This window comes from Xyrauchen texanus, chromosome 28 (assembly GCF_025860055.1).
Source record: "Xyrauchen texanus isolate HMW12.3.18 chromosome 28, RBS_HiC_50CHRs, whole genome shotgun sequence".
NCBI lineage: Eukaryota > Metazoa > Chordata > Actinopteri > Cypriniformes > Catostomidae > Xyrauchen > Xyrauchen texanus.
Genome location: NC_068303.1, coordinates 608,147 through 628,060, shown reverse-complemented (window position 1 = coordinate 628,060; position 19,914 = coordinate 608,147). Strand labels below are relative to the sequence as shown.

Below are 19,914 nucleotides of genomic sequence, written 5' to 3'. Positions count from 1 at the left end.
GGGGGCAAATATGATTTCTATTTCTAATTTGTAACATCAGATATATTTATTTTATTTATGATGTTTATTTACATTTATAGGGAACCGCTTATGTGTGTGTGTGTGTGTGTGTGTGTGTGTGTGTGTGTGTGTGTGTGTGTGTGTGTGTGTGTGTGTGTGTGTGCATGCATGAGAGAGAGAGAGAGAGTGTGAGAGAGAGAGAGAGACTGTGTGGGAGAGAGTGTGTGTGTGCGTGTGAGAGAGCGAGACTGTGTGTGTGAGTGTTTGTGCATGTGTGTGAGTGTTTGTGCATGTGTGTGAGAGAGTGCGTGTGTGTGTTTGTTTGTATGTGTGTGTGCGTGTGAGAGAGAGAGAGAGAGACTGTGTGTGTGAGAGAGTGTGTGTGCGTGAGAGAGAGAGAGAGACTGTGTGCGAGAGAGTGTGTGCGTGTGAGAGAGAGAGACTGTGTGTGTGTGTGTTTGTGCGTGTGTGTGAGAGAGTGCGTGTGTGTGTTTGTTTGTATGTATGTGTGCGTGTGTGAGAGAGAGAGAGAGAGAGAGACTGTGTGTGTGAGAGAGTGTGTGTGTGCGTGAGAGAGAGAGAGAGAGAGACTGACTGTGTGCGAGAGAGTGTGTGTGCGTGTGAGAGAGAGAGACTGTGTGTGTGCGTGTGTGTGAGAGAGTGCGTGTGTGTGTGAGAGAGAGTGTGAGTGTGTATGAGTGCGTGTTTGTGTGAGTGACTGCATGCGTGTGTGTGTGCGCGTGCGTGTGTCTGTGAGAGAGAGGAGTGTGTGTGTGCGCGTGCGTGTGTCTGTGTGTGAGAGAGTGCGTGAGTGTGTGTGTGAGAGAGAGAGAGAGAGAGAGAGAGAGTGTGTGTGTGTCTGTCTGTGTGTGTGTGTGTGTGTGTGTGTGTGTCTGTCTGTGTGTGTGTGTGTCTGTCTGTCTGTCTGTTTGTGTGTGTCTCTGTGTGTGTGTGCGCGTGAGAGAGCGTGTGCGTGCGTGCGTGTGTTTGTATGAGAGTATGTGCATGCGTGATTGTGTCTGCGTGTGTGAGTGCGATCGTTTGTGTGAGTCTGTGTGTGTGTGTGTGTGTCTGTCTGTCTGTCTTTGTGTGAGAGTGTGTGTGTGTGTGTGTGTGTGTGTGTGTGTGTGTGAGAGAGAGTGAGTGTGTGTGTTTGTATGAGTGCAAGTGCGCGTGTGTGTGAGAGTGTGTTTTGAACAAGCATCATCTTCATTTATTGCTCAAAAAGCATCTTGATGTCTCAAATTAATTTGCATAAATGTACAAATTTTGCAGTAAATCTTTTCATCAGAAAATGTCATCAAAATGTTGGGGGGGACAATAAACATAACAATTCTCAAGAGCAATTTTTGAAGGGGACACCAAGGGGTTTTTTGTTGTTGCCCCGTTTGCATTTGTATTATTTTATTTCTTAAACAATTATTTTAAGAATATATCATTATATTATTTACAATACACATATTTGAATGATATTTTAGGGGGGGGACAACCCTCACTATAACTCTGTCCTGCTGGGGGCATTTTACCACAAGTGTGCGGCCCCCTTGCCACCTTAAAAATATATCCTAATCAAAACAAACATTTTCACACAAATTTGTTGCTCTATTAATATTCAATAAAATTATTATATTTGTAAAATCTTGATACACTTTGTAACCAGAAAACAGGCACATTTTCCTTTAGGGTTGTTCCTAACCCCATTGTACCCTACTCACAACACAAACACACACGATTGGTTAATTAAGAAAAATACAGACACTAGCCAAAAGCACAAGCCCGTCCGGTGCCCGTCAGTACCCGTCTCATTCTGCAATGAGTCCTGAACCCAATTTAAGGCCTGTAATGTGTGCAACATGACCAAGCAGTTGCTCTCTCTGTGAAGGCTGAAATCCTGTTGACTACTGAGAGGATGAAGTGTCCCAACAGTAATGCCATCAGACCAGTGCTGCACGGATGTCCTCCAAGAGTTGAGCATTCTTTGGCCTGACGGGGAAACGTTTGCTTGAGGGAGGATTGAGACGGCAATGATTCACATTGAAGAGAGATGGTGGACCCCTACAGAGGAGACAGATTTACTCCAGATACTCAAAGTGGCCGTGGAGATTAAATACATTGCCAGACAATAAACACTGAGCTGCTTCCATTCATTTCTTCCTGATTGTATTTCTTTAACAATGTAAATACAGGCAGCCATGTCTATTCAGGAAGACAGAATTAGTAACTTTCCCTTTAAGTGCCCATGCACAGTTCTTACCGAAGATACCGAAGCTTCACCGGAAAGTACTAGTTCATTTATTTAAGTCAATATTTCCACAGACAGACCACACAAAGTAATCATTGTGCTACTGTTTTGCTAACATTAATATATGTTTATTGAAGTCTTGGCTAAATCCAGTTTCCGATAAAAAAAAATATGTGAGTTATGTATTGACGCTGACTATCACACCTGGAGTCGTAAGTTTGACTCCAGTCAGGTCTCCTTAGCAACCAAATTGGGCTGGTTGCTAGGGAGGGTAGAGTCACATGGGGTAACCAAATCGGCCCGGTTGCTAGGGAGGGTAGAGTCACATGGGGTAACCAAATTTTCCCGGTTGCTAGGGAGGGTAGAGTCACATGGGGTAACCAAATTTTCCGTTGCTAGGAGGGTAGAGTCGCATGGGGTAACCAAATTTTCCGGTTGCTAGGGAGGGTAGAGTCACATGGGGTAACCAAATTTTCCGGTTGCTAGGGAGGGTAGAGTCGCATGGGGTAACCAAATTTTCCGGTTGCTAGGGAGGGTAGAGTCACATGGGGTAACCAAATTTTCCGGTTGCTAGGGAGGGTAGAGTCACATGGGGTAACCAAATTGGCCCGGTTGCTAGGGAGGGTAGAGTCACATGGGGTAACCAAATTGGCCCGGTTGCTAGGGAGGGTAGAGTCACATGGGGTAACCAAATTTTCCCGGTTGCTAGGGAGGGTAGAGTCACATGGGGTAACCAAATTTTCCCGGTTGCTAGGGAGGGTAGAGTCACATGGGGTAACCAAATTTTCCCGGTTGCTAGGGAGGGTAGAGTCACATGGGGTAACCAAATTGGCCCAGTTGCTAGGGAGGGTAGAGTCACATGGGGTAACCAAATTGGCCCGGTTGCTAGGGAGGGTAGAGTCACATGGGGTAACCAAATTTTCCCGGTTGCTAGGGAGGGTAGAGTCACTTTTAAGGGGATGAGATCGGCTGGAGCGCCCTCATTTCTGGAGTGGTGCTCATAGATGGGGAGGGTGACGGCATTTTGAAGAAGGGTAATTCAAAGCACTTCATGATAATGGGGGTTAAAGCAATTGGCCTGTAGTCATTCAGACATTAAGTGGCACTGGTGGTGTAGAATGAGTGCTTGCTCATTCTGTGGTGGCACAGTAAAGGTGCTAGCAGCAGGCTATTGTTTTCGCCATCAAAACATGCAAAGAACTGGTTGAGGACATCAGGGAAAGCAGTGTCAATGTTGGACATGGGGCTGTTGTCACACTTGTAGTCAGTAATAGTCTTAATCCCTTTCCACATGCTTTGGGATTCATTGTTGTTAAAATGCTCCTCAATGAGCGGCTGTAGCCTTTAGCCTCCTTGTTAGCACATCCGCCTCCCACGCTGTTGACGTCGGCATCACAGTGGTGCTGTGACCCGGATGGGATTGAGGTTTAGGGGGGTGAGTGTAACGGGGCCAGCTGATCGATAGCTGTGCAATGTGTATAAACCTCACTGTCCTGACATCAAGAGGTGCACTAACGACTGACACTAGGGGCTGTAGCCTTTAGCCTCCTTTGTTAGCGCATCCACCTCCCATGCCGGAGATGCCGGGTCGTGTCCCGTACGGAGCGGGTAGAACAGGAGTGTCACAGTGGTGCCGTGACCCGGATAGGAGTGAGGTTTAGGGGGGTGAGTGTAATGGGAACAGCTGATAGATAGCTGTGCAATGTGTATAAACCTCACTGGCCTGACCTCAAGAGGTGCACTAGCGACTGACACTAGAAGCTGTAGCCTTTAGCCTCCTTGTTAGCGCAAGACACACATACCGGAGACACCGGTTTGAGTCCCATATGGAGCGGGACACAGGAGCATCACACCAGCCTGTAAACAAGACAAGTTTTCTAAAAACTCTTTAAATATGGATAGACGGGGTTAAATATGGATCTCTGTTTCCAAACCTGTTTTCATAACAGTATAGACAAAATGCACCCAGTCAGACTTACTCGACATCATGATAACTGTGATTGATTTAATATAAATAATGCATAAGAAATAGTGTCCATTTGAGACTTTGCATGTGCAGTTTTTCATTATATTTCTCGTTGTTTGCATCAACAATTCGTTTGACCATAAAATGTCCCAAAACGCATGAAAGAAAAACTCTAAAATACATGATTTGCTATTTTGTTTTTGTTTTTATTTACAGTGATGTACTGTAAATGATTTCATATTTTCACGTGTTTCTGTACAGGATCCTGAACACCCTTTACAGTACGGATCTATTTCACAACTTTGACAAAAATATTTTTTAAATGCAATGAATTAAAAATACCATCACAAGCCTGCAGTGAATTTATGATTCATTATTATCAACATTATGATTCATTATTATCTATTAACGTTTTTTTAAGAAATGAAATAAAAGGATTGCCATTACAGAGGCACACGTAATGAGTTCATATTGAACTGCACATTATCGGATTGTCATTACAAAATGAAAACATTGTACCAATCATATATTTACAGTGAAAACAAACTATATACTGTATATACATAAACATTTCATGATGTGTTTATCAGGACACCATTTAAAAGAATGTCAGTGGTGCATTTGACATTAAGTTTGAAATGTCCCGTAGCTCAAAGTGCTTTAACTAATTATTTGCACGTTTTATAATGTTGCAAATGCATATGCATTTTTCTTTTCAGCTTTGCAACATTATAAAACGTGCAAATAATTAGTTAAAGCACTTTGAGCTACGGAACATTTCATAATAAATGTCCAATTTATTTGCAAATGGTTTTTTTTGTCTGCGTACATAGTTGGAGAACCACTGCGCTAAATGAAATAACACACCTGGTGTTTAATAGTTTCACATATATGACACCAAAGCAGGCGGAGTATCTTGCAGAAAATGTCATAAAATGCTGCACGATTAATGAATGTACTATTAAAACATGAATTACACGACAGTCAAGTATGTATATTTGTGAACATTTTAAACTATTAATTATTAACAGCAGTTTTGCAGTTGAAATGTTCAATGTATGTAACGTTTCTCAAAAGAGGTGATTCTTAAAGAAAAATCCATTTATAAATGTGTTTACTGTGTTTCAGCACTATTTGAGTGGCAAGCGGTGAAACGACAATCATTCCTGTTTGTATCCGGACTGAAGCACAAACGGTTTCTAGATGTTTGATTGTCTTCATCAGAATTCGTCCTCTGAGCTGTCGGCCAGCAGCATTGTGTTGTCGGGTCCGCTCCGAACTTCTCTGGGCGGCTGAAATATGAACATCAAATGATCACACGATTAATTTCAGTGACCTGCACAAGCACTCAAAGTTACGGACAACTAGTATGAAAACATATTGTAACTTACGTTCTTGAAACTAAACAGCAAATTAAATTAAATTAAAATCAGAATGTCTTACCTTCCTCCTCTGATGTTTAAAATTGTCCCTCCGTTTGCGATGAATCACTCTGATACTGTACAGAGCGCCAACCAGCAGAAGAGCACCAGCTATTCCGATGCCAACCGGTGCCAACATACCAGACACATAACCGGCCTGGAGGAGAGAGTGACACCACATGACATTTAAAGGTGACTTGCAAGATATTGATGAGTTGAAAGTAACGAATGTTTTAAAGAATCTTACCTTTTCTCTTATAAGTTCAACCCAGCTCCGCACTATCAACCAATTAAAAGAGAAGTAAAGCGTTATTTGTGCCGGAAACACTCCACGGTAGCTTTCAAATATCATGTTTGTGTACATTCAAATATCTGTTCACTGTATGGCAAAGAGCAGCTGAACATTCTGCTAAACATCTTCATTTGTGTTCCACAGAAAAAGAAAGTCATGCAGGTTTAGAACAACCTTTGAACTATCCCTTATTATGCTTATGTGACCCGCCGTCCACATGCGTGGACGTTGTATTTTAGCTTCGCTATACGCAACACATCATTTAAATGACTAAAAACGGACTGAATACTGTTCATAAGACTCTAGACTGTCATTTAAGGGTTAAACTTCTGCCACACCGGGTCACATGATGCAACAACATGACGTCGATTTCCAGGAAGCACTCCTACAGGTGCAGCTCCAATAAAAGTGTCTCTGGTAAGAAATCTCTTTACATTTTTTCATTGAAACCTGTTTGGTTGTAAAGAGGAGAGTCTCTAGTTTCGTTTGATATGCTGCTTTAATAAATCTGTTCATATTACACATGTCAGTGCCCTGATAAACATGATGTCCACATGCGTGTACACCGGCACCATATTTCCTCAAAAGATGAAAAACATGTTATTTTAAACTTACAACTTTCAGCTGTAACACATCTGTGGATCATATAGCTTCATTTTAATATAAATTCTGTTATATTTTATTTTATTATCACTGTACAATATGATTCTAGTGCAGTGCAGACAGACAGCACACTGGAGGTTAAGTAATGCACTAAATAGGGAGCAAGGGAGCATCCAATAGCTCTCTATAACTGTTCTGAGACCAGTGCAGACAGACAGCACACTGGAGGTTAAGTCATGCACTAAATAGGGAGCAAGGGAGCATCCTATAGCTCTCTATAACTGTTCTGAGACCAGTGCAGACAGACAGCACACTGGAGGTTAAGTCATGCACTAAATAGGGAGCAAGGGAGCATCCTATAGCTCTCTATAACTGTTCTGAGACCAGTGCAGACAGACAGCACACTGGAGGTTAAGTCATGCACTAAATAGGGAGCAAGGGAGCATCCTATAGCTCTCTTATAACTGTTCTGAGACCAGTGCAGACAGACAGCACACTGGAGGTTAAGTCATGCACTAAATAGGGAGCAAGGGAGCATCCTATAGCTCTCTATAACTGTTCTGAGACCAGTGCAGACAGACAGCACATTGGAGGTTAAGTCACAAATTAATCCCACTGTCCACATATGAGGACATATATTTTTAGGAAAACTATTAGCTCTAGAATTATTATTATAATGTTTTTGCATGTTTATTAGGTGCTACTGGCTACAAATCAAAAAGGGAAATGGACAATGCACTCAGCCGTCACGCTCTGTTCTCAGGAGGTTAAACTTTATACAAAAATTAAATAAATATATATATTATATATAATAGTTTTCACCCAATCCCTGGTTCCGCTGCACCCAGACTGGAGGAGGGGGTATCAGACTGTAGGGGGCGCGTGTGGGGGGTGAGATGGTGGTTTCTGTCAGGTCCTCTTCGCTCTCCTCCTCGTCTTCATCAGAATTAGTCTCCTCATCTACCTCATCTTCATCAGGCTCCTCTATAAGACAGAATGGTTTATTCTGTATAGTGTTATAGTGATGAGTGCAGTTTAACACACATAAACAAACCTCTAGATTCACCATCTTCCGTGTCTGTCTTTGGTTTTAATGCTGGTAACTGAACAGCGCCCGTCAGAGGTTGCTGGGTAACCGAAGTCTGTGTGATGTCATCACCTGCAGGACCAATCAGAACACATTTTGAAAAATCAGTTTACCTCGTTTTAAATAGTTTCGTTCTCTGTTGGATTGAACATGTCGACATACAGTTATTCTACAGGTTCCGTTAAAGGGGTCATGTCACGAGGAATCAAAGTTCGCTCGCTATTTTGACATTTAAGAGGTCTTTCTACTATAAAAATATACAGTTTCAGAACTCAAAACTGAATCCCCAATGCAATAAAAGCATTTATTGAAACCAAACTGCAAAAACGCCTCATTCTCAACTTCCACGACTTCTCTACACCACTATGGGTGCATTAATTCATGATCGCCTCTACAGCTCAAAAACATCAACACCTACTTTACATCATCACCCCGCCCAGCTTGGCCCCGCCCACTGGTGCTACGGTTTGTAAACATAGAGAGAGAGTAGGACATACAGGCCAAGTGTGACATGCACTAGATGGACATCTTTGACCATTTTGGTGCATTTCTGGCAATGTGATTCTGTGCAGTATGTGTGTGCGTCTCTATTCACCGTGCTTTGGACTATGTATGTGCGGCTCGGCTCACATCAGCGTGGATTGTTTGTGAACCGGACCTAAAACCATTCAAGCTCTTCAACTGAACTCTCATTGAAGGATGGGGCAGTTAAAAACCCTTGGATCCGATCGCAGAAGTGAGTAAACCGTTTAATTCATGAATAATTCAAATGTAAGTTAACAGTTGTGCTTGAGATGATCAGTTTAATGTATGCTAATGCTAATATGTTGGATGTGCATTAAGTGTAAACCCTGAAATGTAGTTTTATAATATTGTGGCACTTGTTCACTCTCTCATTTTTCATTGAAATTGCTGAATTCGAGGGGCTGCATGATGTTAGCCAATCGTAACAGTGGGCGTTTACACTGAAGATTTAAGGAGGCACTTGGGTCAAAAACGAGCGTTTCAGACAGAGGGCCAAAGACAGGGTAAAAAAGTATCATACATTACTAAAATATGATTGTTTTAGTGCAAAATAAAACAATAAGAGCATTTCATGAACCCTTTAACATCCCTAAACTGAGACCTGATCTGTCTGTCTATACGTTCATCCGTGCATCCATCTGTCTGTCTGTCTATCATCTATCCCCGTCCGTATTTTCTATCTATCTTTCTGTCAAACTATCTGTCTGTCTGTTCGTCTTTCTGTTTGTATGTCTGTCTATCTGTCTGTCTTTCTATTTGTCTGTCTATCTATCTGTCTGTCTATCTGTGTCTGCCTGTCCGTCCATCCGTTCTTCTTTCTGTTTGTCTGTCTGTCTATCCGTCTGTCTGTCTATCTATCTGTCCGTCCGTCCGTCTTTCTATCTGTCTGTCTGTCTGTCCATCTATCTATCTGTCTGTCTGTCTATCCGTCTGTCTTTCTGTCTATCTATCTGTCTGTCTGTCCATCTATCTATCTGTCTATCTGTCTGTCTTTCTGTCTATCTATCTGTCTGTCTATCCGTCTGTCTGTCTATCTATCCGTCAGTCCATCTATCTATCCGTCTGTCTGTCCATCTATCTATCTGTCTGTCTGTCTATCCGTCTGTCTTTCTGTCTATCTATCTGTCTGTCTGTCCATCTATCTATCTGTCTGTCTTTCTGTCTATCTATCTGTCTGTCTATCCGTCTGTCTGTCTGTCCATCTATCCGTCAGTCCATCTATCTATCTGTCTGTCTGTCTATCTGTCTATCTATCTATCTGTCTGTCTTTCTGTCTGTCTGTCTATCCGTCAGTCCATCTATCTATCTGTCTGTCTGTCTATCTGTCTATCTATCTATCTGTCTGTCTTTCTGTCTGTCCATCTATCCGTCAGTCCATCTATCTATCTATCTGACTGTCTGTCTATCTATCTGTCTTTCTGTCTGTCTATCTATCTGTCTGTTATATATCTGTCTGTCTACCTCTGTCTGTCTATCTGTCCGTCCGTCCGTCTTTCTATCTGTCTGTCTTTCTGTCTGTCTGTATATATATCTATCCGTCTGTCTGTCTGTCTGTCCATCTGTCCGTCTTTCTGTCCGTCTTTCTGTCTGTCTTTCTGTCTGTCTGTATATTTATCTATCTATCTGTCTGTCTACCTCTGTGTGTCTGTCTGATCTATCTGTCTGTCTACCTGTATCTGTCTGTCTGTCTGTCTGTCTGTCTGTCTCTATCAAACATAGAGATGTTTAAATTATCAGTTAATTGATAATTGTAGATAATTGAAATACTGAAAACTATTTAAAACTTTTCAGACAAGGTTTAGTCGAACATCAGACCATACAAGTGTTCCTCTTCTAGTTAAACTTATTTTCATAATATTAACCAGCAATAAAACTAATATAAGAAATAATGCAGCAGTTCTCGGTTTAGTTTAGTTTTTTTCATGCCATTTGAAACTGGAAAAACTTTTGTAAAACTTTTTAAAATATGAACTGTATTTCCTTTCAGCTTCATGTCACGGAAAAAGTTATTTTTATGAATGAAAATCTTAAATTTGTAACTGTTTTGCTGAAAAGCTGCTGTGTGAAATGAAAAGTTATACTTATTAAACATCCACAAATAGAATAAAAAGAGATAATGTTTACAGGAGCAATGCGAACATATAATAGCTCATGCAAAAATAACATTTCTGTCATCATTTACTCAACCTTCCCTCCAAACCAGTATGACGTTTTTCAGTCATGAAACACCGTAACCGTAAAGTTTCAAAAGCACATAAATCCAAGAGAAAAGTCGCCCGTATAATTTGTGTGCTATATTTTAAGTCTTCTAAAGCCAAACTATAGCATTGTGTGAAAAACAGACCATTAATTAAGACTGCACGCACTGTAAATCTTGTTCTTCACCCATTCGAATCTGGGACGCACACCAGCACAACCTTGTTTATATATAAGCGCAGTGACATTACATAAGGAGAAAAAGGTGTAGGGAAAGAAATAGCACACATTGGATACTGCATGACCGGAGTGTTAATCTGCATTTTTGACTCACTGACGACATCAGACTTCTGAACTCCAGACATCTGCCATGATGATGGCCAATCCTGAGCTTCAGAGAGAGTGACATCAGAGGGGGTGTGGGCCGTATCCATGGACACCATTTGCTCAAGTTCTGCATCTCCCATAGATACAGCTGTTGGTACCATGGCGACAGACGGTTCAGACACCGGCACGGTGACATCCTCAAACGGCTCAAATATCAACGGCAGGTCTTCAGAGGACATGGTCGCATCTGTGCCTACCTCCAGAGCTGTGGAAAGAGCACTAACGTCCTCTGAAAAAGGAAGTAAAACAGGAAATGTTGCATTTACAGTAGTGTACTTACAATGGAAGTCTATGGGACTAAACATTGCACTAAAATAAATGTTAAAACACGTGCTGTTTCCATAGTATAGAATAGTATAGTATATATATAGTGTAGTATAGTATATATGTATATACAGTATAGTATATATAATATAGTATATATATATGTGGTATATATAGTATAGTATATATAGTATGTATAGTATATATATAGTGTATATATAGTATGTATAGTGTATATATATAGTGTATATATATATATAGTATAGTATATATGTATATACAGTATAGTATATATAATATAGTATATATAGTATGGTATAGTGTGGTATATATAGTGTATATATATATAGTATAGTGTAGTATAGTATATATGTATTTACAGTATATATATATGTATATACAGTATAGTATATATATTGTATAGTGTATATATATATTATAGTATATATGTATATACAGTATAGTGTAGTATATATAATAGCATAGTGTGTAAATATATAGTATAGTATGTATAGTATATATAGTGTATATATAGTATGTATAGTGTATATATATATAGTATAGTGTAGTATAGTATATATGTATATACAGTATATATATGTATATCCAGTATAGTATAGTATATATATTGTATAGTGTATATATATTATAGTATATATGTATATACAGTATATATATAGTATGGTATATATAGTATAGTATATATTTAGTGTATATATATAGTATAGTATAGTGTATATATATATTGTATAGTATATATATAGTATATACAGTAGTGTAGTATACAGTATATAATAGTATAGTGTATATATATATATAGTATAGTATGTATAGTATATAAATAGTATAGTGTATTGTATAGTATATACACTCACCTAAAGGATTATTAGGAACACCTGTTCAATTTCTTATTAATGCAATTATCTAATCAACCAATCACATGGCAGTTGCTTCAATGCATTTAGGGGTGTGGTCCTGGTCAAGACAATCTCCTGAACTCCAAACTGAATGTCAGAATGGGAAAGAAAGGTGATTTAAGCAATTTTGAGCGTGGCATGGTTGTTGGTGCCAGACGGGCCGGTCTGAGTATTTCACAATCTGCTCAGTTACTGGGATTTTCACGCACAACCATTTCTAGGGTTTACAAAGAATGGTGTGAAAAGGGAAAAACATCCAGTATGCGGCAGTCCTGTGGGCTGAAAATGCCTTGTTGATGCTAGAGGTCAGAGGAGAATGGGCCGACTGATTCAAGCTGATAGAAGAGCAACTTTGCCTGAAATAACCACTCGCTACAACCGAGGTATGCAGCAAAGCATTTGTGAAGCCACAACACGCACAACCTTGAGGCGGATGGGCTACAACAGCAGAAGACCCCACCGGGTACCACTCATCTCCACTACAAATAGGAAAAAGAGGCTACAATTTGCAAGAGCTCACCAAAATTGGACAGTTGAAGACTGGAAAAACGTTGCCTGGTCTGATGAGTCTCGATTTCTGTCGAGACATTCAGATGGTAGAGTCAGAATTTGGCGTAAACAGAATGAGAACATGGATCCATCATGCCTTGTTACCACTGTGCAGGCTGGTGGTGGTGGTGTAATGGTGTGGGGGATGTTTTCTTGGCACACTTTAGGCCCCTTAGTGCCAATTGGGCATCGTTTAAATGCCACGGCCTACCTGAGCATTGTTTCTGACCATGTCCATCCCTTTATGGCCACCATGTACCCATCCTCTGATGGCTACTTCCAGCAGGATAATGCACCATGTCACAAAGCTCGAATCATTTCAAATTGGTTTCTTGAACATGACAATGAGTTCACTGTACTAAAATGGCCCCCACAGTCACCAGATCTCAACCCAATAGAGCATCTTTGGGATGTGGTGGAACGGGAGCTCGTGCCCTGGATGTGCATCCCACAAATCTCCATCAACTGCAAGATGCTATCCTATCAATATGGGCCAACATTTCTAAAGAATGCTTTCAGCACCTTGTTGAATCAATGCCACGTAGAATTAAGGCAGTTCTGAAGGTGAAAGGGGGTCAAACACAGTATTAGTATGTGTTCCTAATAATCTTTAGGTGAGTGTATAGTTTATATTGTACAGTATGGTATATATAGTATAGTAGAGTATATATTGTATAGTATAGTGTGGTACATATAGTATAGTATATATGTATATACAGTATAGTATAGTATATATATATATGTATAGTGTATATATATATAGTGTATATATATATATATATATATATATATATATATAGTATATATATATATATATATATATATATATATATATAGTATGTATAGTGTATATATATTGTATGTATAGTATATACGTATATACAGTATAGTATAGTATATATAATAGTATGGTGTATATATATATAGTGTATATATATATATATATATATAGTATGTATAGTGTATATATATTGTATGTATAGTATATATGTATATACAGTATAGTATAGTATATATAATAGTATAGGTGTAATATATAGTATAGTATGTATAGTATATATAGTATATATAGTATGTATAGTGTATATATATTGTATGTATAGTATATACGTATATACAGTATAGTATAGTATATATAATAGTATGGTGTATATATATATATATAGTGTATAGTGTATATATATTGTATGTATAGTATATATGTATATACAGTATATATAGTATAGTATATATATAGTATGGTATAGTGTGGTGTATGTATAGTATCGTATATATGTATATACAGTATATATATAGTATAGTATATATGTATATACAGTATAGTATAGTGTATATATAGTAAAGTATATATAGTATGTATAGTATATATATATAGTATAGTATAATATACTATATATGTATATATAGTATAGTGTATATATAGTATAGTATATATAGTATGGTATAGTGTGGTATATATTGTATAGTATAGTATATATGTATATACAGTATAGTATAGTATAGTGTATATATATAGTATAGTATATATATTATAGTATATATGTATATATGTATATACATTATAGTATATATAGTATAGTAGAGTATAGTAAAGACTTAAAAATTATACAGTACTTGTTAACTTAAGATGAGTGTGATAAAACTGTTCACTAATCTTGTCTGTGTAAACTTCTGGTGATTTTTGTTCATAAGGAGTTTGAATTGGATATACATTTTCAAAAACAAGTTCAGATAGCAATGTCTTGCGGCTATACATTTGAAAGAGTGTGTGTTTAACCCTCCTATGGTATTCAGTCATTTTGACCGAAATACATTTTCCTCATATAATAATTTTTTTTAAATTTATCTGAGCAGCACAACACTTGGTGACTTTTCCTCCATTTGCCATCTGAACACACAACATGAGAATAAAACATTAGGCTTGATTCTTGAAGTCTAAGTGGTCGTAAAAACAATCAAAATTGGCCGACTATTGAAACTGAATGGGAAAAAACTAAAAACAGAGCAATTGTTTGATCTGTCAAATACAATCATTAAATCACACTCACGCACACACAAACTCATACACACTCACTCATACACACACACACACACACACACACACTCACTCACGCTCATACACACACACATATATTCTCACACACGCACTCACACACACATTCAGGGCATCTACAAGTGGAGCTCTACATCCATCTTTTGGTCATTGTTGGCATTACAAATCATCTGTCATTTTCCATCTGATGAAAGCAATCTAATGATTTTATTGTTATTGAATCTATTATCAACTATGGCATCACAACATGGGTTATGGCTCTTGGGGAGGGGGGGGTTCTTGTTCATGTTCTTGACATGCATTTCTTTTGAGTTATTAAATGTTTATGTTAGAAATAAATGATTGGTAAATAAATGTTTATTCTGTGTGTTTGTAACATTTGACTGCAAATATAACGACATTAACTGCAAAAACTGACACTTCAAATTCATTTTAAAATATTAAACTTTGACAAATAATAGTTTGATCATGTTTAAATCTATCTATCAAATGCATATGTTGTGATAAAATATAAAATGAGTTTATAATATCATTATCATTATTAACACATATGACCCTTCCGGTTAAAAATGACCGTGAATACCAAACGAAGGCGCCGTTTTTCCAAACCACAAGAGGGTTCATGTTTATCTCAATGCCCCATAGACTTCCACTGTAAGTGTATTACTGTAAACACCATCTTTTGTTTGTTTTATAAACTGAACTGTCTTTTACATCACTTTGTAAGACATCACGAGACAAGAACATTACAGTAAGTAACAACACAGAGCTGTGAAGACCTCTTAAGAGTAAATCATTAATAAAAGCGTCTGTATCAAACAGCAGAACACGTGACGGTCTCTTTTAGCAGCCAGTTGAATTTCTCAAGTGCGACTCGAAATAGAAAGTAATTAGGCTGCTGTCAGAGCCCGCTGGGGTTCAAAGTGGAGCGGGTAAAATCGAGTCTGTCTCCGCCACTCTCTGCTGCTCTCATGTTCAACAGATGCAAACCAATTATAAAATAAGATAGGACAGGTTTTAGTATAGCCACCTGTTTTCCAACTGAAGCCCTCAAAGTTAAATGTAAGTAGGCTATTCATTCCCGGAGGAAGGTCAAATCATCAATCGTTTGGACCGTGAAATTAAACGAAGAGCGCATGAACGATCAACCTCTAAGCAATAACATCTTTGTACTTTGTACAGGAGTGGTGGTGGTGTAGTGGTCTAAGCACATAACTGGTAATCTGGTAATCAGACCAGGTTGCTGGTTCAATCCCCACAGTCACCACCATTGTGTCCTGGAGTAAGACACTTAACTCCAGGTTGCTCCGGGGATTGTCCCTGTAATAAGTGCACTGTAAGTCGCTTTGGATAAAAGCATCTGCCAAATGCATAAATGTAAATGTACTTCACTCACCTCCCAGCAGGTGAACTGGTTCTGTCCAGGTATCAGAAGGATCCACCAATCTGGAGTTAAAGGTCAGATCCAGCTGACGGAGTCCGGACACAGGTGTGTTATCCAGGAGATCTAACCCACCCAGCGAGTCTCCACTGGTAATGGTTAAAGATGTTTTGGGTGTGTTTGGGTTAGTGGTCAATGGAGAGAACCTGGATGGACCATCGGTTGAGTCTGACGGAGTTCCGGTGATCGTATCTGCTTCCAGTCTTCTGTCGTCCTTCTGTAGGGGAGTTCTTGTTAGTGGTGTCACCGTCTCTTTATCACCTAACCCTCCTGGCTGGATGTTCCCAATCTTTCCTTCTGTAAATCCAGACGACCCGTTAGATGCTTCAACATCCTCTGAGATAAATCTAAGTGGCTCATCTCTCTCTAGGCCGACCGTAGAAGAGGTTGTCGAAGCCTGTAGGAGAGACACGCCATCTGTAGTCCCCAGGAAATGTTCCACAACCGATTGTCTGGAGGCCGGAATGGTTGAGCTCTGCTGCTCGCCTACTGAGTGCTTCTGATATCGAGCGTTAGACCAGACTGCTCGCTCACCCGCCCCGGACTGTCTGTCCTCGTTTCCAACTGCTGTCGCTCTGCCCAACCCTTCTCGAGCACTGCTGTTTACAACTGCTTCCTCCTCAACGCTTCCAAGGCCATCTGGAGCAGATGACTGAGGTAGATTGGAGGAGATGACATCTGTATGCATGCCAGTGAATGTGTCCTCACTGGTAATGGTTAGAGATATGTTGGCAGCGGTTGGGGAAAGGCTGAATGAACCATCGCTTGAGCCTGACACCAATGATGGGAGATGAGATGATGAAGATGAGGAAGTAACTGACTCCCATTTTCTGTTGTCCTTCTGTAGAGGAGCTCCCGTTAGAGGCCATGCTGTCCCCTTATCTTCTCTTTGGTTCTCAAACGTTCTTTGCTGTCGTCCTTCACAGCACGTGCCATCCAATGAGACGATGCTCTCTAGTGGTGCTGCCCAGCTTGAAAGAGAGACCGCAGTAAACAAGAGACCTTGGAGAGTTGCACCGTTTGACATGGCGTATCCGTCACTCAGGCATAAAGTTTGAAGAAGACTGGAAGTAAAGCCGCCAAAGCTCACTTCCTGTAGAAGCAGGGAGAGGCGTGTGCTGCAGCATAATTTATAGATAAAAAAAACACATTTCATATTTGGAGTCTGGAAGCACACAGGCATAAATTGGTTAGAAATAGATGTCGTTTTTGTTACCTACATTCACACTATTCTTTTTTATCAGGTCGCCCGATGAATGGCAGCATTTGGTGACCTGTAAATTGACATAAAATAAAGTCCAACGATGGCATTATAGCACTGTGCTTTTAAAAGGAAACTGCAGTTTTCACATTTAAATTAACTTAACGGTGGCACACGAGGAAAAAAAAAAATCAAAATATGAATGTCTGCAGTTTTGTCCAAAAAAATAGGCATCATTGAAAGTTTAGAAACTCTACTTTCCAATGCATGTGCATGAAATCTGGATAATTTATAACGGAACATAAAACATCACATATGATTATTTAGAGTCTGTGATTATCTTTCAATGGAGTCCACACACAAGATAATCAGATGTATATATCATTAGATAATCCACATGAAGCACAATGTTACATATGACCACCAGGAGATGGCGCCAAATACACGACACAGACTCAATGATGACTCAAATGACACAGAATGAAACTCATTCTGTGAAATCTCATGACTAAAATCATGTGTGCATGCTATGCAAACCTTTAGTCATTGTTGTGTTTGCATGTGTAATTAGTTCTTATGTACAATTATTATCTTTTATTTGTTTGGAGATGTTTTTGGACACTATGATCAATTATTTTTGTAATGTTGGAACTTTTGATTGTTTTGTCGTATCAACACAAATGTTTCTCAATTACAGCTGACATGATTGGGAACAAAACTAAAGCAGTTTTTCTGACCACTTTATTTACACCCAGAGATAAATAATATGACAAATAAGAAAAAAAGTATTTTTGGCTTAATTTGTTGTGTGATTTTGTTTCAGCAGTTTCTTAGTCTGAGAGTCTCGGAATGTATCATAATCCATCCTATATCATTAAAAATGTTTAAAAGTTTTCTTTACAACGATAACGCTTGACCCTCTTTGTTTTTTATTATTTTATTTGTTTTAAATTAGAGCTTAAAGGGTTAAAGGAATATGCCAGGTTCAATACTAGTTAAGCTGCGTTTGTTATAAAAGTACAGCCACAAGATATAAACATGATTTTAGTGTGAAAAAATTGCTTATAGGGTTTACCGGTGTTGCGTCGTCATGGCAACGAAGTTGTACATTTGTCTCTATCTTTCCTCAGATGCTGTTAGTGCGTGATTTAATGACAGTAAAATCATGTTAACACACATATTGTTTATGTCTTGTGTCTTGTGAAACAGTATTTTAATGTTGACAGATTAAACCCCATTGACTTGCATTGGATGTGTCTCACTGGAACACACATTTGTGCTTTTTTTATTTTAATAAAGGAGAGATGAGCTGAAAATATTTTTGAGTGTAAATCAATATTATGCAACAAATGCTGTTTATTGAGCTTTAAGTTCCATTTAACCCCGGACATTAATTACATTATTTTTTTCATATAAATGCCAATTATGCTTAGATGAGTTGCTAAATTATTATTAATATTTATAACTTTTATTGCTGTATTGTACTATTTTTATTAAGCTTAATTAAGAATTAAGAAATTAAAAATTGGGTTCACAAATTGCTTATCGGACACATAAGAATAAACTCTAACACACAATATCAATCAATCTCTAGAATTAGTGCATTTATATTTATTAGGCTTATCCTATGCACATCTTATATTTTTGTTATGTTATTTTGTAAACTAGTCTCTCTCTCTTTCAAATACAGTCACACAAATCTGCAGTGGTAACCTGACACAACAAACCACTGCAATTCTCTTCCAATGCCTAAAAATAGCACAGCTCCAAGACAATGCGCCCTACTATATTTTACATTAATAGGTTTTCTACAACAATGTGTATGCATTAACACTGTCCTAAGACTATAGAACATGCTATATAAACATATATAATTGCGTGCATCTACGCCTGTCCTTCTCAATTTCATGGACTGTCTATCAATCTGAATCATATGACACAATTGCAATTTGCTGCGTAATAAAATCTTTTATTTGACAGCGCAATGCATTCATCCGCAGCATGTCAAGATTGTGGAGTCATGTGCAAAACAACATGCAACATCCCGATACATCATATGGACAACTTTAATATTTAGCTACTTGACCAGCATAATGCACATTCACACTAATAACACGCATGCATATTGTATATGAATGTATCACCTGTACCTGCGGTGCATGAATGTTGTGCTGATCTCATATCTAATGCGATGTCACAATAAACAATAATCCTCAGCCGCTCTTCTTAAGATGCATTTTAATATTTCAGTGTCTTTCTCTGTCTGCTTGTGTCAGCTGAAGTTTCCTCCGGCGCTCATCTGCAGACACGCAGACGCGCAGTCTCTGATGTATGCGCAGTCGACTGCGCGTCTGTCTGCAGATGCATAACATCAGTCGCCACATACGCCCAATATCATGATTATTTTTTATATTGACATACATCTAAAAGTCTTTAAAGGTTTTAGTGATATTTTTATCTTATTATCTTTGTACAGGCGCATTCAGCTCTAAGTGCTGATCTGGATTCAGCTTCACGCACTCAAATCCCTTGTGTTTAAACGGGAGTACCGTGTAAGAAACTGATCTCAGATCAGCACAAACTACACATTACCGCAGAAGGCCCACGCCCATTCCATTGCACATACTATATCATACAATACATGCAAATAAAAATCTACACATAAAATCTACAACATTAGGCGTATTTTTATTTATCATATATAAGTTTTGGTCATATTTGAAAATGATTAAAGGGACTTTGATATTATTTACCGTCGCTGAAGTTATTT

The 19,914-nt window shown here is 38.7% G+C and overlaps 1 protein-coding gene across 3 annotated transcripts; it reads right to left on the bottom strand.

Annotated features, from left to right (window-relative positions):
• Positions 1 to 4,401: 4,401 nt before the first annotated feature.
• On the bottom strand, positions 4,402 to 19,440 carry LOC127621871 (serine-rich adhesin for platelets-like). Of its 3 annotated transcripts, none has more exons than XM_052095651.1 (9): positions 19,295 to 19,440; positions 17,164 to 17,217; positions 15,899 to 17,061; positions 10,667 to 10,948; positions 7,579 to 7,683; positions 7,347 to 7,508; positions 5,877 to 5,908; positions 5,652 to 5,786; positions 4,402 to 5,500 (listed from the first exon to the last, which is right to left on the bottom strand). In XM_052095651.1, the coding sequence occupies exons 3-9, from the start codon at positions 16,968 to 16,970 to the stop codon at positions 5,429 to 5,431; spliced, it is 1,860 nt and encodes a 619-aa protein (XP_051951611.1). In that variant the 5' UTR covers positions 16,971 to 17,061; positions 17,164 to 17,217; positions 19,295 to 19,440; the 3' UTR covers positions 4,402 to 5,428. The 3 variants fall into 3 exon arrangements, with proteins under 3 accessions (XP_051951611.1, XP_051951613.1, XP_051951612.1); XM_052095653.1 differs by having other exon boundaries at positions 7,591 to 7,683; XM_052095652.1 differs by having other exon boundaries at positions 15,899 to 17,036.
• Between the last annotated feature and the right edge of the window lie 474 nt (positions 19,441 to 19,914).